At 51.9% G+C, this 25417-nt stretch overlaps 1 protein-coding gene across 1 annotated transcript in view; it reads right to left on the reverse strand.

The window, feature by feature from the left end:
* Positions 1-4194: 4194 nt before the first annotated feature.
* Positions 4195-25417, reverse strand: part of TCERG1L (transcription elongation regulator 1 like) — a 127408-nt gene continuing 106185 nt past the window's right edge. Inside the window, exons 7-9 of the mRNA XM_086378192.1 lie at positions 15022-15111; positions 9800-9918; positions 4195-5073 (exon numbers count right to left, since the gene is read on the reverse strand). Of these exons, the coding sequence (XP_086234318.1) occupies positions 4917-5073; positions 9800-9918; positions 15022-15111 (366 nt within the window). The 3' untranslated portion in view covers positions 4195-4916. The remainder of the gene's footprint in view (positions 5074-9799; positions 9919-15021; positions 15112-25417) is intronic.

A 25417-nucleotide genomic window follows, 5' to 3' on the forward strand; every position in this document is an offset into this window, starting at 1 on the left:
AGGACAGAAGCAGGGTGCCTGCGTCCAGCCATCGGCCCCTGCAGCCACCCACCCACCTCCACCCCCAGGCACCCTGAGGACACTCAGGGCAGGAAACACAGGATGCCAGCCCCAGAGAGCCCAGGCGGGGTCAGAGGAATGAGTTCAGTGAGCCCCGACCCTCGCGTCTTCCCATACGCATCTCTGAATCAGCAGCAGTCTTTCCAAGTTCCGACCACCCAGTCATCTGTTGTAAGAACTCCTACGTGCGTGCGTGCGTGCTAAATCACTTCAGTCGTGCCCCCATGGACTGTAGCCCACCAGGTTGCTCTGTCCATGGGGTTTCCCTGGCAAGAATGCTGCACTGGGTTGCCATTTCCTTCTCCAGGGGATCTTCCCAATCCAGGGATCAAACCTGTGTCTCCTGCATTGCAGGCGGATTCTTTACCGTCTGAACCACCAGGGAAGCCCTTCACAGAAATGACCCCCTTCGAAATCGTTACTTCATTATCTTGGCAGACATTTCATGAATCATCAGGAGACTTTAACCTGGTTGACACTTCAAAAACTTTATCAGGAAAATATAAACAAAGTTCACAAATTTGGCAAAAAAAAAAGACACATGAACAATTTTCTCTCACTATTGTTGATGAACTGTTTGAAGCAGATCATCCAAATGAAGCATCAGTGAAGACAAAAACATTTAGTAACAAAGTGAGTACTCAGCAGATCCGGGGTGAGAAATCTGCCATCACTTACATATAAGAGCAACCAGGAGCAAAGCCGCTCAGGCTTGTCATTCTGGCTCCTGTCGGCAGGCGGTCCAAAGCTCCACGCTGTCTCACTGCTCTGGGGTCCAGGCCCCCCGCCTGTCTTCTGAGGACCCTCCTGCAGAGCCGGGGGCCCCAAGGTGGGAGATCAAAAGGGCAGAGTTCTCCCGGGGACGTCTGCCCTGGGCGAGAGGTTCCAAGAGGCTGAGGAAATGGGGCCCATGGCATTACCAAGAAGGACTTGAAGACCACCAGGTAGAGAGGAAGAAGGGTCACTGATGGCCCAGGGGTCACAGGCAGCACCCACCTGTAGGTGCCGTGTAGCAGGGTAGCAGGGGAAGAGGGGTCCGGAGGACGGGTTCTCATCTGGGTGACACATTGGGGCAAAAGCAAGGGGAGGTGTGGGGTGATGGGGACCAGGACCAGAGCCCTGAAGCTCAGGGACACGAGGAGGGGTTCAGTCAAAGGATCGGGGACAGAAAGAGCCCCCCTTTCTTCCAGCTCCTGTCTGTCCTGTGACTGAGAGACGCGCTCACAGCCTCCAGGTGAGCTTTGTAAGAGCAGGTGCAGGCGAGGTTCGCTCTTTGTCCTCTACGCCTCACCCGTTCTCCCACCTGCACCCCTGCCTCTGGCGACCGCCATTCGGTGGTTAGCTTCCTGCTAATGTTTCGCAGCTTAGAAGTCCCACTGAGTTAACCTCAGCGATGCTAGTGGCATTTAAATGAATGTGAAATGCACAAAAATTAAAGGAAGCTATCGTTTAAAAGAAATCTTCGTCTATTATATTTTTACAGCATCCATATATGCAGACATCTAAAAAATATTGATGGTTTCTGCAGCCCGGAAAAGGAGCAAGCGTTTGAAATGCAGTCCATGTACAAAGATAAACCAGCTTTTCTCAAACTTGTGTTTCTCCTGAGGCCTTGTCTGGTTAGACCCTGGGTGCCTTGCCCCTCCTGTGACAAACTGATTGATAAGTGACAGATGTGAATCTAGATGTAGATATAATCAGAAATTATCTATCCATCTTCAACTGTAAATCATTTAATTTTTTTAGATTCAACATCACGACTACATGAACTAAAAGGTAAGTTCCCCAATGCTTGGGTGAAAAGCAAAAATGTCTAGATTTTTCTGCAGGGTGTTGGGGAACCTGTGTCTTTCTAAGCACTAAGTTATGTATAATTTAAACTTTTAGTCAATATCCCTTTAGTGATTAATTTGTAACAAAGTCAATAGAATATGCAAAAAAGCAGAACCAAAATGCTGGATTCTGCCCCTGGGGACCAGACTGTCCAGACTCAGAAGCTGGGAGGTGGGAGTAAGGATTCCCTGGGTGGGTCACTGAGCTTAGTAATGAGGGGGCCCCCTCACCTCCCCTTCGTGGTGATGGGGAGAGTCAGCCTAAGAAGACAACCCCACAGCCCAGCCTCTCAGGACTCTGTCCCTCTGGTGGCACCGTGTCAGAGCTGACCAGTGCTTCATCAAGCCAGCTGCTCCCAGGGTATGAGGCTCCTGGTCGCTCCAGGGAATCTGGTGGGTGTGAACCCATTGCTGCAACTACTCTCCCAGCAAAAGTGTTCCTTGGTCAAGAGAACTTTCTATGGGAAGCCAGGACGACAAGTCCTTCTGCGAGAGCATGGACTGTGATGATGGTGGAGTCGCTTTGGGCAGGCAGGGGGATTGATATCTGAGGGACTCATTTATTCAAGAGGAGAAAGTGCTGCCCCAGTAACGGAGTGCTGATCCCCGTGATCAGCCTGGAAAGGCACCGCAGTGAGGACAGAGCCACCTCTCACGGCAGCAGCTACTCCATGCTGACCCGCAGGTTGCTGAACGTACAGGAGTCCCACCCCGGCATCATGGTCTCTCTGCAGGCGGGACCACTGAGCGAGGATCTGGGGAAGGAGAGGGCTGACTGCCGCAGGGCCGCCCGCCTGGCCCTCCTGGGGTTGGAAGCTCTTTGTAAAGCTCACGGGGCATCAGTGCCTGCAGGCTCTTCAGTGACCTCTCCATCACCTGTCACGCCCGCCGCTGACACCGCATCAACCCCAGCCTGCAGAGCGGCGTGGTTCCTGCCTTGGGCTGGAAAGACAGGTTCTAGAACTGTTGTTCTGAGCAGTCTCAAGCTCCCCCACAGAGAGACCCTCCTCCTCTGGGGCTTTCGGGGGTCTCTCCTGACCCTGGCTATGATGGGCCAGGGGCTGCTCACGTCTGGAGCCAGCAGCTGCACCTTCTAGGTGGTGAGCAGGGTGGTGAGAGGCAGACCGCGGGCGGAGAGCATCCAGAAGGGGCGTGGGTTCCCTCCCACCTCCAGACCGGCTCAGGCCCCGGCTTGGCTGCAGTCATCCATTTTAAATGAAACACTGCCAGGCACATCCAGTGTCGCGCTGGGGGATCAGACGACAGTTTACAGAGGGCAATCAGGCTGCAGACGTTTGTGTGAAGAACGTGGAAATAGCAGGAGTAGGGAGCAGCCATCCCCCACACCCCACACCCCAGGCTCAGAGAAGCATCTCTGGAACGTGCCTCTCATGAGTGCAGAGATGCAGACCCTGACGGACAGGGCACAGCTGGCTGAGCAAACGCCAGAGAAGCCAATGGGAGCAGCTGGACAGCCACCCCCTAGGGTGCCGGGCCGTCCCTGTGGCCATGTCTCCTGAGACGCACTCCGCTCAAACCCAACCAGAGATGGCACGTTGGGGACGCTCTGGCTGCCCAGCTCTCAGGGGCTGGTGCTCAGGTGGTTGCCCCCAGCCCCTCATCAGAGCCAGAAGCAAGCAGCTGGCTTGGCAGATGGATCCTTGCTGCTGATGGCAGGAGAGGGCTCCAGCTTCCTAGAAATCCCAGGGGTTCCCCGGGAGCTCCTACATTTCCCAGTTCCCTCCTAATACATTCAGCAAAGTGTTCTTTCTCAGGAATTGTCTGACGAGAAAGAAGTTACGTGGGAGACATTGCCAGGGTTGTGCTGGGGACAAAGACAGGCTATCTGAATAGACACTTCATAAACCTGAAATCAATAAACAGATGCTCAATAATTCACAGAATGCGATTAATTAGGAGGTTTTATCAAATATGATTCCACCTGGGACTGGTAGCTTGAAAAGCAAGACTTCCTTTTGAGTAGTCCTTTCACAGCCCTTACAGGCAATCACAGATGCTTTTATGAATCTTTTGAAATAGAGTATCTTTAAGTAAAAGTGTTAGTCGCTCAGTTGTGTCTGACTCTTTGTGACCCCATGGACTATAGCCCACCAGGCTCCTCTATCCATGGGATTCTCCAGGCAAGAATACTGGAGTGGGTTGCCATTTCCTTCTCCAGGAGATCTTCCTGAGCCAGGGGTCGAACCTGGGTGTCCTGCACTACAGGCGGGTTTTCTACCATCTGAGCCACCAGGGAAGCCATAATTTTTGTTGCTTAAGATTGGAAGTCTAAGCCACAAGATACACTGGTTTAAAATATTTATTAATTCAAAAAAATTTAAAATTTTTTTATACAAAGATGGTGAGAAAAATCTCATGCAAACTCTGGGCATACAAGAAAAATAACTCAAATATTCATAAGATGATTTTGTACAAAATAATTCTTTTTTAAGGAGGACCTCCCACAGACAGTGCAGCCCCCTTCTCCAGGCCCTACACTCCCCGGGGAGAGGGTGGGCGATCACCCTTCGACCTGCAGGCGGTCCGTGGTCCATGTGTCTGATGGTCACAGGTGTCACTGCGATGATGAACAGCCTATGCTACTACTCAGAAAACTAGACTGAGACCCGGGACCCGAGTCGGGGAGTCCCAACACCATGGAACTCCTGAGGGATGGAAGGAACTCACAAAGGTTTCCAGAAAAGTTTCGGATAATTGGCTCGACTGATGAAAACACCTTGAGGGGGTTAGAGTCGGTGCCTCTTTCCGCTGAGGTGCAAACCTGCGGCAGACTTAGAGTCTGTCTGTATTACAAGTAATCTGCATAAGTAAAACACTTCAGGGAGCGACATATCATGGCAATAAGAAATGCGTCAAACTCAGAAGGCTGTACCAAAGGGAGCTTCAATATGAAACAGTAATCCTGGGAGAATGAAGCCCACGGCCCCGCGGGCTCCCGCCCCCACGCCTCCTCCACCTCCGCCCTGACGCTCGGACGCTCAGCCTGATCGCGTCCTCACACTCTCATCTCATCTTCCGGAGCCTGAGTCTGTTTTCCTTGTCCCGCTTCTTGAGAATAAGGATGAACTGGTTGAAAAAATGCTCCTGGTCCTTCCGCTTTTGGACGAGTCGAAACCTCTGATCCCGGCCGTACTTCTCAGCAAACTCCTTAAATGTGGTCCTGGAAGACAAAAGGCATCCTGAGGGCTTTCCTGGAGGAGAGCGGCTCCTGGGGCTCTGAGCACCTCCTTCCTGAGCCCAGGGTCCCAGGAGCAGGACGCTCGGCAGGTGGATGGGCAGAGGGAACGGCCACTGGGCCTCCGACACCACCTGTCTGCTCCCCATACTGGGCATCACTTCCCACAGGCCCGGCCGAAGCCCGAGCCACGTTAACTCACACAGGTGCCCGTCTCTGCACCCGGCCGCCCTCTGGGCCCGAGCCTGGCTTCTCGTCCCTCCTGGGCCCCGTCACTCCGAGCCCCCGGCGCCCACCGGCACTTCTCCGGCCACACAGGTCTTCTTGCTCCCTGTGCTCTCAGCACACTCCTGCTTGCCTTGGGCTTCGCATATGCTGTTCCATCCCCTGGCACACCCTTCCCTCCTTTCCCCACTCATCCTTCAGAGCTCTCTCCTCACTAGAAGTGAGCAGCAGGACATTTCCTGCCACATCAGTAAACAAAGGATGTCACAGGCACCAGCGATTGCAGCCCCCACGGACAGTGCACTCAGGAAGGAAAGAACCCCTGCCAGCTGGCAGCCACCAGACAGCAGCCACTCCCCACGGCGAGTCCCGAGAAGCTCGGGATGTGGAAACACAGGACCCTGGCCCCAGACAGCCAAGGTGCAGATCAAAGGATCGGCTTCCGGGAACCCAGGCTCTAGCACCTTCCCATGCACAGAGAGGCTCCCTCTCAAGGCCCTCACCACAGATGTCATCTTGAAGAGCCTCAGTCGTGCGACTCAACTGGCCTCTCCCTGCGAGTGGAAGTGCGTTACCTGCTTTGTTTCTATGGAGCCTCTTGACGGTCTAAGCCCAGTGGCATGTGCTTAGCACCCGAATACTGACTCACTGAACCTGTGATCGCCAGGTCAGGGAGGCACCTGTAAGGAGCTCAGAGATCCCAGCCAGGCCAGGCCTGAGGGGCCAGGGAAGCTCACAGGGCGGGAGTGGATGCAGCCTTGCAGGGACAAGTGGAACCTCGGCCAGGACCTGGTCCCTAGAGCTGCCTCTCCTCCCAGCTGTGAGCTTGAAGCCAAGGGTTTTGACAGCTCCAGGGGGCAGCGGCCCTGGGTAGCTGGGTGCCTGGACATTGGCTATCTGCCTCCTGCCTGGGGCTCCTGCAAGAGCTATACCTGGAGCTGCAGGAAGGGCCCAGAGTGTGTGAGAGACTCATGCACCCTGTGCCGGGGGAGACCTCTTCCTCCAGTTTCTCTTTGCGGACAATTTCATTTTTTATTGCAGAGATTTCATTGTTGCATTGAATTCTTATAACTTAACGTGCTATGCTCAGTCTATCAGTCGTGTCCGACTCTTAGCGACTCCCTGGACTGTGTAGCCCACCAGGCTCCTCTGTTCATGGGGGTTCTCTAGGCAAGAATACTGGAATGGGTTGCCAAGTCCTCCGCCAAGTGATCTTCCCAACTCAGGAATCGAACCCAGGTCTCCCACATTGCAGGCAGATTCTTTACCTTTAATACATGAATAACAAGATTATATTGACACGGCTATTAAGAGACAAGACCAATAATTAGTAGACCCTTGTTGGCTTCCCCAGTAAAGAATCTGCCTGCAATGCAGGAGACACAGGAGGTGCAGGTCAGGAAGATCCCCTGGAGAAGGAAATGGCAACCCGTCCAGTATTCTTGCCTGGGAAGTCCCGTGGGCAGAGATGGGCTGCATTGCACGGGGTGGGAAAGTCAGACGTGACTAAGCTGCGACAACTGTGACTGTGTCTCACTAACAAGGTGTCTCACACCTTCCTCGAGCACTCGGGTTCTCCGGGAATGTTCCAGAACCCCGCTTGCTCCCAGGCTTCCTAGACAGAAAGCACTTCTCTCTGGTTGCCAGCATTCTCCCTTCTTGCTTTCCCTCCCTCCCTTCCTCCCTCCATTCCTTCCATGATTTCACAATTGCCTGGTCCTGGACTAACACACTTATTTGTACTTCCATCACCCATCTGCATGAGGAAAGTGAGGCGCTGAGTCACGGGGTGCTTGTCATCTTGGGGTGTCTAGAGGGAGCCTGAGCATTTTCAATAGGGGGCTGGGTAGAGACCCTTCTAGAGAAATCCTATTTCGGGCACCTCTGAAAAGAAGCATCCCTGAAAAGAAAAACGAATCAAAACTCTGTGAGCTGTTAGCCATCTCGAGGGGGCAGCCTGCCTTACTGTTGACCCTGGTGGACAGTCCAGTGAGCCTGAGGAAGTTCTCTGAGCAACTAGCACTGCGGCTTCCTTTCCCTGGCAGGGACTTGGCTGTCCACAGAAGGAGGAGGCTGATCCAGCCAGAGTGCTGGTCCCACAGCCCACAGGGATGTTCCCCCGAGGCTCCTCTCCCTGCCCCCAGACCCTGAGAGCTGGGCAGGGCTGGAAGCGGGCCCTGGACTATCCCTGTGGTCAGGATGGGAGCCAGGATGATGGAAGGTGTCACCAAGGGTCCTCGGGACGCCTGCGCTGGGCCAGAGGGCAGCAGCAAGAACGGCCTGCTGCCGCTAGGACACCTGTGAACGGCAGGAAGAGAACGTGAAGAGGATCTGGAAAGGGTTTGAAACATCCCGGAATTGGCTGCCTGTGAAACGCAAGCCAGCTTTGTAATTACAAAAGTATTGTATGCCCAGTGTACACTTCTAAAAAGTGGCAGGAATTAGATCTAATTTCAACAAAGAGTATATCCATTTATAGCACTGATTTTCCTTCTCTCTGTGTGTGTGATCTTCCTAATTGTCAAATACAGCCTGAATGTTTCTCCTTTGCATTCATGATATGTTCACGGTACGGGGAGACACACTGGCTTATGGTTAGCATCTCGGCAGTGGATGGACAGACACCATGAGCTAACTGTCCTTGAGGCCGGCGCAGTGGCAAGGACGAGAGTCTGAAGGACCTGCCGGGCACTGCGCGTCTTGCCTGGTCTGCCCCACACGCCGTCCTCCTAGAGGCCAGTGAAGCAGGGCAACTCATCCCCTCAGATGGAGACACGTGAGCTGTGAAGGTCCAGGGCCTGACCCAGGGCCAGGACCAAGGATGGGCAAGGCCGCTCTGCACTGATGCAGGAGCTCCAGAACCAACCCCCGACCCGGGGTCACTGACTAGGATGGTGGGGCAAATCCATGGCCTGAACCCAGCGTTCCCGTAGAAAACCGCAATTTACAAATCATTAGACCCACATTTACTTTTCAAGGTTAGCATTTGGCGATGGGGCTAATTCATTCAGGAAGTACCCACCCTCTAAACAGCTGAGAAGTTTTCTGAGGACCCATAGTGAAGTGAAAATGTTAGTCACTCAGTCGTGTCTGACTCTTTGTGACCCCATGGACTGTAGCCCACCAGGTTCCTCTGTCCATGGAATTCGCCAGGCAAGAATACTGGAGTGGGTAGCCCTTTCCTTCTCCAGGGGATCTTTCTGACCCAGGGATCGAACCCGGGTATCCTGCACTGCAGGCAGATTCTTTACCATCTGAGGCACCAGGGGAGGGCTATATAACCAATACAAAATCACATTATCCAATTATTGACCAAGTGAGTTAGCCAGTTACTGGTCAAAATGTAGATGCCAACATCTGCACAGAAAGCAAATGTCAATTAATGCCCAATTAAATATGAGCTGCTGCTGCTACTGCTGCTAAGTCGCTTCAGTCGTGTCCGACTCTGTGCGACCCCATAGGCGGCAGCCCACCAGCTCCCCAGTCCCTGGGATTCTCCAGGCAAGAACACTGGAGTGGGTTGCCATTTCCTTCTCCAATGCATGAAAGTGACACGTGAAAGTGAAGTTGCTCAGTCGTGTCCGACTCCTAGTGACCCCATGGACTGCAGCCCACCAGGCTCCTCCATCCATGGGATTTTCCAGGCAAGAGCACTGGAGTGGGTGCCATTGCCTTCTCCTTAAGCACTATTAAAAATGTACACTATCAGCGTTATTATTAAAAATAAAAATGCACAAATGTCCACTAAAAAATAATGTCCTAATTGAAAATTAGGACAAATCAAAATTAATCATTTTTCACTCATAAAATTTATAGTTTTATAATTAAAAGTAGTATATACACGTTAATTTTTAAATGTCAGTCAATTAAAGTTAATTTCTAGAAGAGTTAAGTTTATGCATTATTTTATTTCTAACATCATTTTCATATCAGCTTGTTTTATTTCTCAGACATAATGCCTGATTATCTTAGGTGAATTTGATGGCCAAGTTCACTCCTCCCTTTGGCCCGTGTAGGACCATCTTCATATTACACTCTGGACAGCTGCCCAGGAGTGTGGAACCCAGGCTGGTGGAGTTTATTTTGCTGTTGTATGTTATTTTGGATTTTCACTCTCATATCATTTGATCAGGACTTAGACCAATCTAATGAGGGCTGACCTATTGATGAGTTATTTTGGCCTTGGAGTCTGGGCTGCTGACAGGTTGAAAACCATCATGCAGGATGGACAAAATGGCCAGGGTGCCCTTGGTCAGCAGACAGCACCCCCATTGCCGGGTGCTGCGAGGTAGGAAGCACCCTCGAAGCAGGGCTGCGAGGTCCATTCATGAACAGCACAGGGAGAAGTCCTTCCTTCTCCAAAATTACATGCTCGACGGAACACAGGTCACCGGATGTAACCCACACTGATTTTAAAAAATCCTCTCACAAAATGCGGTAAATTTCCAGCCCCAGAAATTGCCTGATGTTAACTCTCTCTCCATACCTGGGTGACAGTTTGGATTCCTCTAGAAGCTTTTTGAATTCTTCTTTGGCTAGCAGCAATTTGCTTTTCTTTTCCTTGTATTCTTCTTTTATTCTTGTCTTGACGAACTGCTCAAATATCTTAAGACACACACAAAAGAGAAGTATTACAAGACTGCACATCAGAAGTGAAATCTCGGGCTTCGCACCCAACAGGAAAACAGCGAGGATCTGAGCTAAGCCTGTCTTCTTCACGGCTGCTGGAGCTACAAGCCAGAGCCTTCCATCACGGTCTCTCTGTGACACCGAGTGTCTCCACAGTCACACCTGCTCTCCCAGAGACCAGTGCGCTCCGTCTGCAGGTGCAATCTGCAGTCAAACACTGAGTCAGCTTGCTTAGAAATCCCTGGAATGACTCAGGGGTGCTCTCTAGAGGCAGTGGGGGCAGAGGGCAGTTTAGAAACCCAGCTCCAGGGCCTCAGTATCTCTCTTTGGAACGCCTGGAGCTTCCCTTACCGTGTGAGTTTTCTCACCAACTCTCACATCCCAGCCAGCAGTACCACGACACAGGAGAGTATGCAATTTGTTCTAGCAATCCCCAGGGCAACGTAACTGGCATTTGAGTCTCCAAAATGACTTTGAACTTGTGAAAAGAAAGTCAACCCAGCATCTCTCACTTCCCCACCTTGAGGCTCCCAGAAGCCCCTTGTGAAGGGGGGCCTGGTTCCCCAGGACTCCTGCAGATGAGGTGAGCCTCTCCTGGGTGTTATGGAAATGCCCAGTGAGGAGCCCTGACCCTTGGGTCCTGCACTCCCGCCCCCGGCTTGATGAGAAGTGGGCCTGAAGGCTCCCTCAACAGGGAAACCTGCCCCTTCATCTAAAAGGCCATGGGCATCATCTGGTAGGCAAATCCACCCACAACTTTGGGGAGGTTTCTCTCAGAAACCAGCAGCTGACATAACACAATGCCACCAGGGACTCGCTCTTTGCAGCAGTGCCTGGAGTGAGCCTCGCTTGCTTGGATTAAGGCCGCTCCCTGTCGTAATATCAGAAAATTGTCAGTTGCAGACGAGGGCCAAAGGAGGTGGAGACAGCTGTGTCATTCCCGGTGCTCTCCAAGCTTCAAGGTCATTAAAAGGAGGATATACTAGAGGTCATTTAGACGGGTTGTTCAGTTCAGTTCAGTTGCTCAGTCGTGTCCGACTCTTTGCGACTCCATGGAGTACACCACACCAGGCCTCCCTGTCCATCACCAGCTCCCGGAACTTGCTCAAACTCATGTCCACTGAGTCAGTGATGTCATCCAACCATCTCATCCTCTGTCATCCCCTTCTCCTCCTGCCTTCAATCTTTCCCAGCATCAGGGTCTTTTCCAATGAGTAACCTCTTCACATCAGGTGGCCAAAGTATTGGAGTTTCAGCTTTAGCATCAGTCCTTCCAATGAATATTCAGGACTGATTTCCTTTAGGATGGACTGGTTGGAGCTCTTTGCAGTCCAAGGGACCCTAAGAGTCTTCTCCAACACCACAGTTCGAAAGCACCAATTCTTAGGCGCTCAGCTTTCTTATTAGTCCAACTCTCACGTCCATACATTACTACTGGAAAAAACCATAGCTTTGATTAGATGGACTTTGTTGGCAAAGTAAGGTCTCTGCTTTTGAATATGCTATCTAGGTAGGTCATAGCTTTTCTTCCAAGGAGCAAGCGTCTTTTAATTTCATGGCTGTAGTCACTATATGCAGTGATTTTGGAGCCCCCCAAAATAAAGTCTCTCACTGTTTCCATTATTTCCCCATCTATTTGCCATGAACTTCTGGATGTTCAAGCTGGATTTAGAAAAGGCAGAGGTACCAGAGATCAAATTGCCAACATCAGTTGGATCATCAAAAAAGCAAGAGAGTTCCAGAAAAACATCTACTTTCGCTTTATTGACCACACCAAAGTGTTTGACTGTGTGGATCGCAGCAAACTGTGGAAAATTCTTAAAGAGTACCAGACTACCTGACCTGTCTCCCGAGAAACCTGTATGCAGGTCAAGAAGCAACAGTTAGAACTGGACATGCAACAACAGACTGGTTCCAAATCGGGAAAGGTGTATGTCAGGGCTGCATATTGTCACCCTGCTTATTTAACTTATATGCAGAGTACATCATGTGAAATGTCAGGCTGGATGAAGCACAAGCTGGAATCAAGGTTGCCAGGAGAAATACCAATAACCTCAGATATGCAGATGACAACACCCTTATGGCAGAAAGTGAAGAAGGACTAAAGAACCTCTTGATGAAAGTGAAAGAGGAGAGTGAAAAAGCTGGCTTAAAACTCAACATTCAGAAAACAAAGATATGGCTTCTGGTCCCATCACTGCATGGGAAATTTAGATGTGTATGTGGACATAAATAAAAAAGATTAATAAAAGCTCACATTGGGTCCTATTAGGCCAATAAATAGCAATTGTGTGCCAACCCAATCAGTGGCCTTTGCAGATCCTGGAATTTGAACCAAGAGTTCAGTGAGTCTCCTGTGCTCCTCCCAAGGATCCTCCTGAGGACACAGAGCCGGAAGTGACCACATGGTCAGTCACAGGCCCCCATTGTTCCCCGGGCAGAGTGTGTCTCCTTGGCTCTGCCTGATGGCTTCAGATTCCATTGCAGTCCTGGCAGCCTTTGTGGGACTATAAATCCAAAATGCTTCTCACCTCCAGAAGAATCATCAGCAAAATAAAATATTCACGAACAGGACTTAGATGGAGAGGGTGCATATACGTATCAAGGCAAACGGTAACGTGAGCTCTCCAGTTCTCTAACAATTTCAGCTAATAAAAAGGTGAATGCAGGGTTATTGTCCAAATACAAGCGTGGGGCTCCATCATTAGTCAGAGTTTTGCTCTATTAATTTTAAATCTGGATAGACACCCTGGCTGGCAGTGGTCAGAGCTGTGAGAAAGACCTGCTTCTCTGTCTGCCTGGAACCATTTATCCCTCTAATCAGATTCTGCTCTCTCCGCTGCCTTTGCTCTTGTGCTTTATTTATGCCGCTATAATTTAATGTAACAGGTTTTTTTTCCTCCTGTTTAACAAATTACACTAGTCTTATTCAAAGTGGGGCATGACTTTTTAAAAGACAGACCACTGGCCATTATCTTGTCATGCTGTGTTTCGGTGAAATAAGATGGATTGCCATTTGTTGCCATAGAAACAGTTCTGACACGCGCTCCCCAGAGCCCTGCTCTCTGTCAGGCCCCTTCACCACTCCCCTGCAGCCCCCCGCAGAGGGATGGATGCAACGAGCACACTGAGCCTTGGCTTTTGCCGCGAAACACTAAGGGACAGTGGGTCCCCGAAGAGCCCAGGACCGCTGCTTCCAGCCAGATCCATTCATAAAGAGGACCGTGTTTTCTGAATGGGCCCCAATACCGTCTCCTTCATCAGCTCTGCTTCAGCTCTGCGCCTCTGAGAAATGACAATATGCCGCTTTGCCGGGAGGTGGGTCTCTCTGACGGTGCCGGGTTCCCTCTGAGGCTCTCTGGTGCTGAAGGACGTCAACTACGGGGAGCTGGCCTCCTCCTCCTCCTCGTGGGGCTCGGGGACCACACTGCGGGATGAGCCCCTCCTGTGTGCAGTGTGAACGTCAGAGGGCCCGACGTGCCCCCTGGTGATTTCACAAAGATACCTGTGAGCTCCACGCAAAGGGTGGACTCGGCGTGAGCTGACCATTCATCTAGTCTGGTCTGTCCGCCCCCGGTGCATCCTGGCACCCGAGCCCCTCCTGTCGGAGCCTGCCTCTCTGACCAGGGCTGCGGGATTCCAGCCCGGCTGCTACTGAGGGTGCTTCTCGTATCATGGCCACCCCTCCAGACTCAAGACGGCAGGCAGGAGTCCCCACTCAGCCGGGGAGCCCAGTCCATCCAGCAAGCAAACAGGCCCTGAGCACCCTGCCTTCTGAGAGACGGGTAAACATCAAACCATCAGCGGAGGAGAGTCTTACTTCTTCAGCTTCCTTTAAGGGGCTGATGGCCTCTGAAAACATCCATGGACTGGAGGCAACAGCGTTGACCTCGACGGTCAGTGAGACGCCACTGGCAGCTGTGCTGAGTGTTATCAGTTATGGCTTAAAGTGATCCTGTCACCAAATTAAACGAGCTCCTCACCATATGTGGTCATGGTTGGAGAGTGAGCTTTCTGATTTCTAATACTGCAACAAAAGGGGGTGATGTTACCAATGATTAAAGTCGCCCGGTTTTCTCAGCTGAGGGGAAAATAGATATAAAACGCCCAGACTCCAAGTAAGCCCCTCCCCGAGTGCCTTCTCTTGAGCCCCTGGTCTGCACCCTAAGGGAACTTCATGAGCTGATGATAGAATTGAAAACAAAGCCGCACTTTCTGTCCTCCTGGCTCCTGCTTTCCAGGACCCCGCATCTGAAATCAGACGGATGCTTCTGATGGCCCGTGATGCCAGCTCCCTCCCTGAGAGGGCCCTCGAGGGGCTTCTGCTTCCCGGGGTGGCTCCCGGTCACCCACTTTCCACAGGCATCCTCTCTGCACTCGGAAGTCTGGGGGAGAAGCCCGGTTGGGATGGAACCAGAGATGCAGAAGCAGAACCGGAATCCTTCTGGAACTTCTCTCAGGGCCCTTCTTGGCTATATGTGCTCCGGGAGCCACAGACGTCAGCAGAGCTGTGAGAATTCAGGCCTCCCCACCGGCCTGCACAGCCATCCGTCTGTCTGTCTAACCCTGGAAGCGGTTGTGGCTCCCTGATGGGACTGGTCGGCACGCCAGGGTAGACTCCTACCAGGTACTCATTTAAAATGACCTCCAGGCCAGCTACCTGCAACCCATTCTTGCATTTCTGGGGATCTGTTTTCTAGAAGCGTCCATCCTTTACTTCTGTTCCTGTGTTCCCTGGACCTCTCCTACGTCACTGTTCTTACGCTGGATCTTAAGTTTTTTAATACAGTCATCTAGGATACGGTTAACACGCCCCCAAACTGAGTTTTACCTTCGAATATGAGTATTGTCTCTGGGGGTGATGACCAGACATTTCGCCAAGAGCAGGAACAAGGGTAAGCCCCCTCTGCACCCAGGGCACTTTCCCTTCACAGCTCACAGGCTAGCACTCAACCTCACAGCTTCCCCACAGACACAGCGAGGACACCAGGCACCTGCTCGTCCACAGAAACCTCTGGACGGAGCATCAGTTCAAAGCCTCATCTCTCGAGTCTGTCAGCGTGCCTCCCACCACCTTACCTGTTTCCGCTCCTCCGAGTTCAGCAGGAGATAGCGTGGATCAAACACAATTTTGTGTAATTCTTTCTCCCAGGTAGAAAACGCTGACACCTGAAGAAAGATATTCAATAGAGTTGCTTTTAACATCTAATGCTGAGCCTGAGTCACAACGAACTGGTCGATGGTGAGAAACAGCCCTGAGGAACCACGGGTTTGGGGACGCAGCAGCGTTTAAAAGTGTTTGACTTGTCAAACTTTTAAGAAAATCAATTTTTTGAGCATAAGAAAATTTAATTTCTAGACTCATGACACTATGTCTTCCCTGGATATCTTCCAGGACCAAGTGCCCTGATCTAAAGCCCTGATTGTATCTGTGAGTCTGAGATATTCTCAAATGTCACATCTTGAGAAGAGAAATTATACTTGTGAGAATTTTCAGGATGCCACAGGCCTTAACGGAGGGCAGCGTCTTGTAATTAGTCAGAATTTGGCATAATTTTAATTGATTTTTAATCAACATTTAAACCTTTTTCAGGTAGGTAGCTTTTTAACCAAACTGCCTTATCTTATAGCAGCTTAGATTTACACAGAACTTGCGAGAACACGATGAAGTCAGCCTCCAGCCCACCCCCGGCTTACTGTCTCGCTGACATCGCAGCACGACTGTTAACAGGAGTCTGCGCCTTACTCAGTTTCTTTAGTCTTTGCCTAATTATTTTTCTGTCCTGGGATCCCCCCAGGGCAAACACCACACGGACTCTCACATCTCCTCGGGCTCTCAGGGGTGACACAGCTTCTCACTCTCCTTGGTCTGGATGACCTTGACAGCTCTGAGGGGAGCCAGTCAGGTGTTCCATGAGATGCCCCTCTGCTGGGTTTTGTCCCAGCTTTTCTCACGGTTCCACTGTGGGTTTGGGGAGGAAGACCCCAGAGTAACGTGCGCTTCCTGTCAAGGTCCATACTGCCGACGTGATGTACCACAGCTGGTGCTGACGTTGGCCGCCTGGCCGGGGTCTCTCTTCTCTGCATCTCTTTTTCCCTGAGTCGTGCTGTCCCCTTTGGAGGCGGTCTCTGTGTGCCTGTCCCGCTGTCGCTCGGTCGCGTCTGACTCTGTGGCCCCGTGGACTGAAACACTCCAGGTTTCCCTGTCCTTCCTTATCTCCCAGAGCTGCTCCAACTCGTGTCCATTGAGTCGATGATGCCACTTGAGGGGCCTGACCCACCTCCTGATACGGAAGAATCTGTACAAGTGCCTTGGAATCCTTCTGGGTGGGGATTTATCCATTCTCCCACATTTACTTCTTAGTTCAGCCATCTGTTTGTGTCAGTTTAAACTCATGGATATGTACTTCACGCTTGGGGTTGGAATCTAATCTGACTGCTGGTTTGTGCTCAGATTGCTCCAGGTTGGCTGTTGTTGGCCTCCCGTGTCCCGGGAGCGTATCCCCACTGTTCCGTTTTCTGGGCCCTGGAAGATGCTCCAGGATGATCTCCTATCTCTCCTGCGTTGGCCCTAGAATCAGCATTCTCTGAGAAGCCCTGGTCCCTCTTATCGGAGAAGGTGTTGGGACTTGAGATCCAGGTGAGCAGCTCATTGCTGCTGAGAGGTTGCGACTTCCAGATTCTCAGCTGATGGGGCAGTAAAACTTTTAAGTCATCCAAAAATAATTTATTCACTTAAAAACATTGACTAAATATTGGCTATGTCTTAGGCCCCTTGCTGGGCGCTATGGGTTCAGAGAAAATAAATCAAGGCCACTGACCTTGAGAGGTTGGTGGGGGGTGAGACAGAAAGTGAATTCAGGATCTCCTGGGGGCATGAGTGTCCTTCTGGGTACAAAGAGACGTGCCCAGGAGCCAAGGGCACAGAGAAGTGCCCCCATCAGCCTGGGGGGAGCTGTCTCCAGGGCGGTGGTGTCGGGACCTGGCCCATGGAGGGGCCTGGGAGGGTGTGCAGCAGGGGCTGTTCGTGGTGCGGAGGCCAGACTCCGGGGACCGCGGGAATGTGGGGGTCTCAGGGGGATGTAGGAGGCTGTGCAGAGCTGGGAAGAAGCGGGAGAGACGGCCTGAGTGGATGTGGGGACACTCGCCGGCCTCCTCAGGAACCAGGGGTTTGTTCTGAGAGTAATGGGAAAAGCCAGATGCGATGTGCGCCCAGGGGCCCGGGCCAGGGATGGACTCAGCGCAGTGGAGAGGAGAAGCTGATGGGCAGGTTTCACAAACAAGGCCCACCCGCTCCTATTTCTGAGCAGGTTACAGTATGGCTGGTAGAGATACTATTTCGACAGACATGGGCTTTGCTTGGAACGGGCTTCCCTTGTGGCTCAGCTGGTAAAGAATCCTCCTGCAATGCAGGAGATCTGAATTCCATCCCTGGGTTGGGAAAATGCCCTGGAGAAGGGAAAGGCTACCCACTCCAGTATTCTGGTCTGGAGAAGTCCATGGACTGTATAGTCCATGGGGTCACAAAGAGTCAGACATGGCTGAGCAACTTTCACTTGCTTGGAACATTGTAAAGATTTTCTAAATTTACAGTTTCTGTATTCAATAATAAAAATCAAAATTCTTTTTAAAACTCATGAGCTCTTTTATGGGCAGGGTGAACCAAGCTCCACCCAGGGATCTTTCTCAATTGATTAAGAACATGGTGAAGTATTGACATGTCATGGCTGGGTGAGGGGGACTCCAGAAGAACATCAGGGCAGAATGGTCCCTCTGTTTGGCTAGAGCTGATGCTTGACCATGTGAGCATTAAGGTGGACATGAGAGAAGGGATGGTCACCTTCAATTCAGCCCAGTCAGATGGGGTCAGTCCATCACACAGAGCCCTGAAAACCCCTTCAAGGTTTCAGCTCTGTACAAAAGGCAGGTGATTATTAAGAACTGGTATCACATAACTGACTCCACGAGTGTGATGAGAATTTTTGGAGTTCTAGATGTATAACAAACTAAACTAAAAAAAAAAAAATATATATATATATATATATATAGAGAGAGAGAGAGATCATCCTTGGCTCCAAAGGAAATTAGGAAATTACAATCTATATACAAGGCAAGGAGATCAAACCAGTCATTCCTAAAGGAAATCAACCCTGATTATTCATTGGAAGGACTGATGCTGAAGCTGAAGCTCCAATGCTTTGGTCACCTGATGTGAAGAGTCAACTCCTTGGAAAAGCCCCTGATGCTGGGAAAGATTGAGGGCGGAAGGAGAAGGGGGCAATAGTGGATGAGACGGTTGGAGGGCGTCACCGACTCAAAGGACATGAACTTGGGCAAACTCTGGGAGATAGTGAGGGACAGGGAGGCCTGGCATGCCGCAGTCCATGGGGTCAGAGTCGGACACGACTTAGACATGCCTGAGCAACTGAACAACATGCAAGGAAGAAGAGTCATTTCCACAGAGACTAATTTGTGATGAGAAGACAGACGTCGTCACGTAACCTGACAGCCATGCCAGCGCATGCTCTGACGTGCGGAGGAGGGTGCAGTGCTGGGGAGGGCAGCCCGGGCACAGGGCCCGTGACTGAGGCTGGAGCCGATGGGCAGGCTGGACAGTCAAGTGTGAAACGGGGTGTGGCAGTGCCTGCAGGGGGGCACAGCCTTGTCCACCAGACCCACTCTTCCCAAAGGACCCTGATGACTGTTGCTGCCTCAACCATGAGACTCACTCCTGATGGAAGACCACCCTCCCCAGGCCTGCATCTCTGCAGGCATGTCCTGGTACGCTTATTCTGTGGGACAGGGCCAAGGCCTCCCCTTTCTTGCTGCAGGCCAGTGGGGAGCCATTCTCCGCTCCCAGGAGTCCCCAAATTCCCTGTCGTGGCCCCTTCTGCAACAGGGCGCCTTACTGGAAACCGGTGGGAGAATCTCTATATATGAGGCCTCATCTTACGTAACATACTATCACAGCATCACAGGGGAACGCCTCCGTCCTATTCGCAGGCCAGCCCCCTCAAGGGACGGGGTCATTTGGGATGGGTGTCCCGGGGTGGGAGTCCTGGGACCACTGTCGGGATGTGCCCACGCAGCAGGTCCCTGAGACGAATGCACCCTCTTGCCTCCAACGTGGCCTTCATTCTCCACCTTGGTCTTCATCCCTCATCTGCCTAACAGACCTCCCTTTGATACTATGGCATTTCACATGTGTTTTGGTCCTAGATAGTGGGATTCTTCAGCCCATTTTAGACCCTCTCCTGTGGAAGTCAGTCCTTCCCTGCAGCCTGGCTGGGTCTGGGGTGGTTCCGTCTCCCCTCCTGGGCTGTGTTCTGTGATGTTCACATCATCTCCTGACAGTCGGCAACATACTCCCAGAAGCACCTGAACACCTCAGGGTGCTGACGCCGGGTGACACCCTGCCACGGGCGAAGGTCGGTGCTCCGTGCTGGTGCGAGTGCGTGTGGACATGGCCCACGCCGCCAGGTTAGGGCTCTGGCTAGCGCTCACACACGTCTTTATTTGACCTCCCCCTGGAGCACATCCTGGAGTATCGCCATCGTTTGGGAACCAGGAGAGCTCGGGCAGCAGTCCCCTGGGCTGGGCTGGTGGCCAGGCCCTTCCTTCCTCCCAGCATCCTGCCAGCAGACTCTCCCCGGCCCCGACTCATCCTTAGTGTCTGAACTGCGCTCCCTGCCATTTCTACAAGGGCCGACACCAGAGCTTGTGGTTCAGAACAGGCACAGGGAAGGAGCCGCCGCGTGGACCCTGGCGGGGGAGCAGTCCCCAGGCTAAGACCGCGGCTCCACATCGTGGAACGGGGTCCGCCCCTACCGGGGGTCGGGGGCCACCGCCTGCCTGCCTGGCAGGGGTGCCCTCCTGGCTCTCCACCTCCAGCCCCCAGCCTGGTCCCAACACCACCACCTCTGTCAGCAGCGCACTCCACGCCTCCCCTCCCTGCAGGGCTGCCCTCCGCCCCCCCACCCAGCCCTGACCCTGAAGGTCAGGTGTGCACACGCGCCCTGTCCGCCCGCCCTCCCTTCCTCTGGGCCTCTGCTCCGTCCTCCTTGCTGCCTGCGGCTCTGCGGATGACAGACGGCGTGTTCCTTGCAATTAGCACTCACACCATTACCCTCTTTATCCAATTTCCTGGAACGCACAGCTGTGTCTTCTATTTCTGGCTCTGGAGTTCCTGACAGTTCAAGGCAGCTCCAGGCGGGCAGACCACAGGATGCAGCAAGCAGGCCATGCTCTGAGCTCAGCCTGCCCAGACGCAGGGTCGTCTTGACGTTTGGGAGGTAATTCCAGGCATACAGGCCACCGACGCGGGGAAGGAGACGGGCTGAGGGTGATGCAGGAGAGAGCAGGTCCCCCAGGAGCCACCCCTCAGGGGAACCCTGGAGGAGCACATAGGACCTGCCGGGGCCCGCCTGCGATTCATCCAATCACGGGGCAGGAAGCGGGGGTTTCCTCCTGACCCACCCCTCCCTGGTGCAGTGTTGCCCCTGGCAATGCTCCAACCTTAAATTTAGAGGGAATGGTCAGCCTGTGGAGAGGTCTCGTGAGCCAGGTGACCCCCAGGTGAATCCCGAAATGACAGAGGGGTTGGTGCCCGCCCCCAGACTCTGGGACTTGTTGACTTCTACCCCATCTCCAAACTAGATAGCATATTCAAAAGCAGAGACATTACTTTGCCAACAAAGGTCCGTCTAGTCAAGGCTATGGTTTTTCCTATGGTCATGTATGGATGTGAGAGTTGGACTGTGAAGAAGGCTGAGCGCTGAAGACTTGATGCTTTTGAACTGTGGTGTTGGAGAAGACTCTTGAGAGTCCCTTGGACTGCAAGGAGATCCAGTCCTGGGTGTTCAGTGGAGGGACTGATGCTGAAGCTGAAACTCCAGTACTTTGGCCCCCTCATGCGAAGAGGTGACTCATTGGAAAAGACTCTGATGCTGGGAGGGATTGGGGGCAGGAGGAGGAGGGGACGACAGAGGATGAGATGGCTGGATGGCATCACTGACTCAATGGACGTGAGTCTGAGTGAACTTCGGAAGATGGCGTGCTGCGATTCATGGGGTCGCAAAGAGTCGGACATGACTGAGTGACTGAACTGACTGACTCACCCCATCTCCCAGTGCTCAGAGTGTTCTACCACTTTCTGTATTATGTGTGTGTGTGTGTGTGTGTATTTTGATCAGTAAATAAAATCTTGCACTGTTATTCCACAATATCTCACCTAACTTGGTTTTCACACTACGGCTAGTTATACTCCCATCTTAAGCTTAGAGTGGGTGGTCCATGTGCCCCGCCCCTCGGGTCATCTTCTTGTTAGACGGCTGTCTAATCACTAACAGAGAGGTGACCACAGTAATATCTGCGGAGTGGAATCACCAAAAGCTGTGGCAGTTAATTCAGGAAAGAACCACAGCACAAAAGCTGAGAGAAAACACAAATCAAAGGGAAGGAACCATGAGATTCAAAAAATAATAAGTAGTAAATATCTATACTTCTTACTATTCAGTGGTGGTGGAACGTGCCGAGAAAACAAATTTTCAGGAACTTTCAAACACTGCTGGGAGAATACACTGTGTGAAAACAACTTTTTCCAAAACAATTTGATAACACAGGTCAGATGTTGACGGCACGCAGGAAGCAACCCCCCACACACATAAACCAACGTTCATGCATCAGTATGGTCATCGGAATACTATTTAAACTAGCAAAATTGGGCAGAGACTAAATGAATGAAAATGAGGGCGCTTTGAATGGACAACGAACTGACAATTATATCCTCATCAAAAATGTTTCCAAAGGTTTATAATAATATTTTAAAACTGCTTCAAAGGAGAAATAGTATACAAATGTATAAATTAGGTTGAACCTTATCAAATTACCTATCTTTTAAAAACAAATGGGACTTCCCTGGCGGTCCAGTGGTGAAGAATCTGCCTGCCAATGCAGGGGACACGGGTTTGATCCCTAGTCAGGGAAGACGGCGCGTGCCGAGGAGCAGCAAAGCCCCACGGTGCCACAGCGGCTCAGCCTGAGCTCTAGAGCCCTCAAACCACAAGTACTGAGGCCCCTGGCACCCTAGAGCCTGTGCTCTGCAACGAGAGGGGCCGCCGTGATAAGCAGCCTCGCACCGCGGCTAGAGAAAGCCTGCAGGCAGTGAAGGCCCAGCACAGCCCGAGTTAATAGACAAATAAATAAAACATTGGTTCAGCCACGTTTAACCACGGTTCAATCCTGGTTATACTATATAACTATACCGTATGATATGTATTGTACTATATAATACGAATGTTTGATTTTGCTATTGCCTTAAAATCTGTTTCTAGGATAAAAAGACTAGAAGGAAAGGGATGCATTGATGGCAATAACTGTGTCTTAGGACTTCAGGTGATTTTCATTTCTGTTCTTTGAATTTTGCATCTTTCCTATAAAGAACGTGCACTCCTTCGATGGCACAATCTTATTTTATTAGTGGCATGTGCCTGGTGAGACTTTGAAGAGCTGCCATAGGAACACGAAACGGGTAAGCTTCCTAAGGAGCAAGGATCCGTCTCATGGGGAAGCTCCTGCCAGTCTCCAGGACTCCAGAGCCACGACTCAGGCGCTTTGCCTCCAGTGCCATCTCAACCCGGATGTATACCTGCACATGAGGGGGACCGAGCCCTTCCCCGAGTCCTGGCCCAGTGGCCACTACAGCTTCAGGCAACACCACCTACGCATCTGGGCAGAGGGGCACTAGACGCCAGCCACGGGGAGGTGCTCCTGTCCCCCACCTGGGAGAAGGGAGAAGGCACGGCCGCCGCGCTGGCAGGAGGGCACCAGGGAAGAGCCTCTCCTCATCTGGGCTGCCTTTGCACCAACAACTCAGCGCAGAGAGAGCCCTGTGGCTCAGCCAGGACGGGTGTGTGCATTGTGAATTCCTCTTTCCAACACAGACTCAGATGCAAAGTCCAGGGGTCTCAGCTGCAGGGCTGGCCACTGTGCCAGTCAGTCTCCCCAAGGCTGCCGCAGCTGCAAAGCTGGCCAGGGTTCCCCTGCAGAGGGGCCCGACAGTGTCTGAATGAAAATTCAAGGTTATGGAAGAGTCTTTCTTTCCCGGCCTCTGGGAAAGCCACTTCCCAAGGGCTACTTTGCAGAAAGAAGAGACCCTCGATAAAATGTCTCTAATGCATTTATCTAAATAGACAGGGTTAAATTAATCAGCTGCTACTCAATTAATCCTGCCCTTTATAGACTGAAGTTTAAAGAGAGCCCTATTGTGGTTTATACTAGTGAAAGCAGATAAAAACAAAACCTTCCACCTACATATTACAAAACCACAAAACCGAAGGCCTTTCCCCAAGCCAAAATCCCCACAGCACACCCCAAACCATGCCCTTTTTAAACTGCTGGAAATCCACATACCTAGCTCCCTCTTTCTATAAGCACATGAATCTCTGAGCTGAAGCATTGAACAAATGCAATAAAAATTCTTATTAATCACTCAGTCTATGAAAAAGGTGACCTTTTTCAGCCTCATTTTTAAGCAACTAGAAATCTGACGGGCTTAGCCATCAAAGCCTCTTGAGCATGGGTAACTCATAAAATCTGCCGACATACTTTATAAAGTCAAGAGTCATAAATGCGGGCATTGCTTTATGACATCAGCAGTACATTCAGATTGGTCTTCTCTATTCATGAGGGGTATGTGGGCTTCTTCTGAAATCCTTGTAAGATGAGGGTCTCAGCTTTACCCCCGTCTCTGTCTCCTGGGAAAACCCAGAGTACTGGGGCTCCCGTTTCCACATTGTTTTTGCTGATTCTCATACGTGAATATATCTAAGAACCAAGGCTGGATGGAATCAGCTCAATGAGACAAGAATGCACTGAACACACCCTTAGTAAAATCGCTCAGCTGAGGGCTCTGGGGTGCATCAGAGACCACGTAGACTCAGTGTCCTTGGGAGGGCGGGGTGGGGTCTCCAGCAGTCCTCACCCTCCAAGTGGCTTAATATCACGCTGTGCGAGTAAGCTGGGCATGGGTGGTTTCCAAAACAAAGCGGTGGAAACCTAGGCATTGATGAGATGAAGGCTGCATATGCTTCTCAAATGCTCACGGTGCCGTCCCTTCTCTGGGAATTCTCAGTTAATTCCACTGGGGCAGACTGGCTGGGTCCATTCAGACCTCAGAATTGTGACTATTTCTGCACTGGCCTTGCCAACAGAAGAGGCATGGCGGCAACACTCAGGCACTTCCACCCTTGTGGCCTGCAGAGAAGAATCCTCTTCTTGGTGACTTTGTGGGGAGAGAAGCCTGCTTTATCATGAGTGATGTCTTATCCTGCAAATGCTTTGGGGCCATATGAGTGGAGGAGAAGGAAACAGGAAGAACAGCTGCTCCAGGAGATACACCCCTCCTCCAGGCTCCATGGGCCTACTCTCTGATCAGCGCAGGGACGGCCCAGGGCACACGCAGCAGGACCAGGGCTTGGACATGAAGGGAATCCCGGGAGGTCCCTGAGCGGCCCTGGGAGCCAGTGCCTGGATCCGGGCTCGAGGAGCCCAGTGGGGCATCAGAGCGTCCCCTGCCTCCAGGACCCAGCACCATGACTCGGCAACGAGAAGGCACACCGAGCGGCTGTGAGGCACACGTGTCAGCCAGGGAGTGGGGAGGCCGGGCTCGGAGGGCCTCCCAGGAAAGAGACCTCATGCCAAGGTGCAAGGAGGGCAGGGCGAGTGAGACAGCTCAGGGCCCAGGCCGGCGGTGACACTGGGCACAAGCCTCCAGGACCCTGAGGCTGGCCCGATGGCTGCGCAGCAAGCAGCCTCTTCAGGTGGCAGTGACGGTGTCTAAACCCAGCCAGCTCCATCCTCCTGGAGCACCTGGGACTTGATGGCGGACCCACTTCTCCAGCATAGGAGCAGCGGGCCGGGGCGGCCAGAGCTGGGCACTCTGGCCTGTGTTCCTGGCCTCCTCTCTTTAGCCAGGGGGAGAGGTCATGTCTTTGCTGTTGACGTGGGGAGGCTGAGAATAGGGCAGTGAGGGCCGAGCAGGGAGTGAGAGAAGGGCTCGGGGGAGCCCTGCCCATCAGCCATGTGGGGTCTGTGGTGGGCCCGGTAGGGAGTACACACCACACACAGACACACACGTGTATACACTCACAGCACACACACACACAGACACACGTATACACACTCACAGAACACAGAGAGAGACACACATGTGTATACACTCACAGAACAAACAGAGAGACACACATATACACTCACGGCACACAGACACACACGTGTACACACTCACAGCACACACACACACATGTATACACTCACAGAACACACACAGAGATGCACATATACACTCATGGCACACAGACACACACGTGTACACACTCACAGCACACACACACACACACGTATACACTCACAGAACACACACAGAGATGCACATATACACTCATGGCACACAGACACACACGTGTACACACTCACA

Source organism: Bos grunniens, chromosome 26, assembly GCF_055505025.1.
Source record: "Bos grunniens cultivar Pamir isolate PY7600 chromosome 26, Bosgru_T2T1.0, whole genome shotgun sequence".
Classification (NCBI taxonomy): domain Eukaryota; kingdom Metazoa; phylum Chordata; class Mammalia; order Artiodactyla; family Bovidae; genus Bos; species Bos grunniens.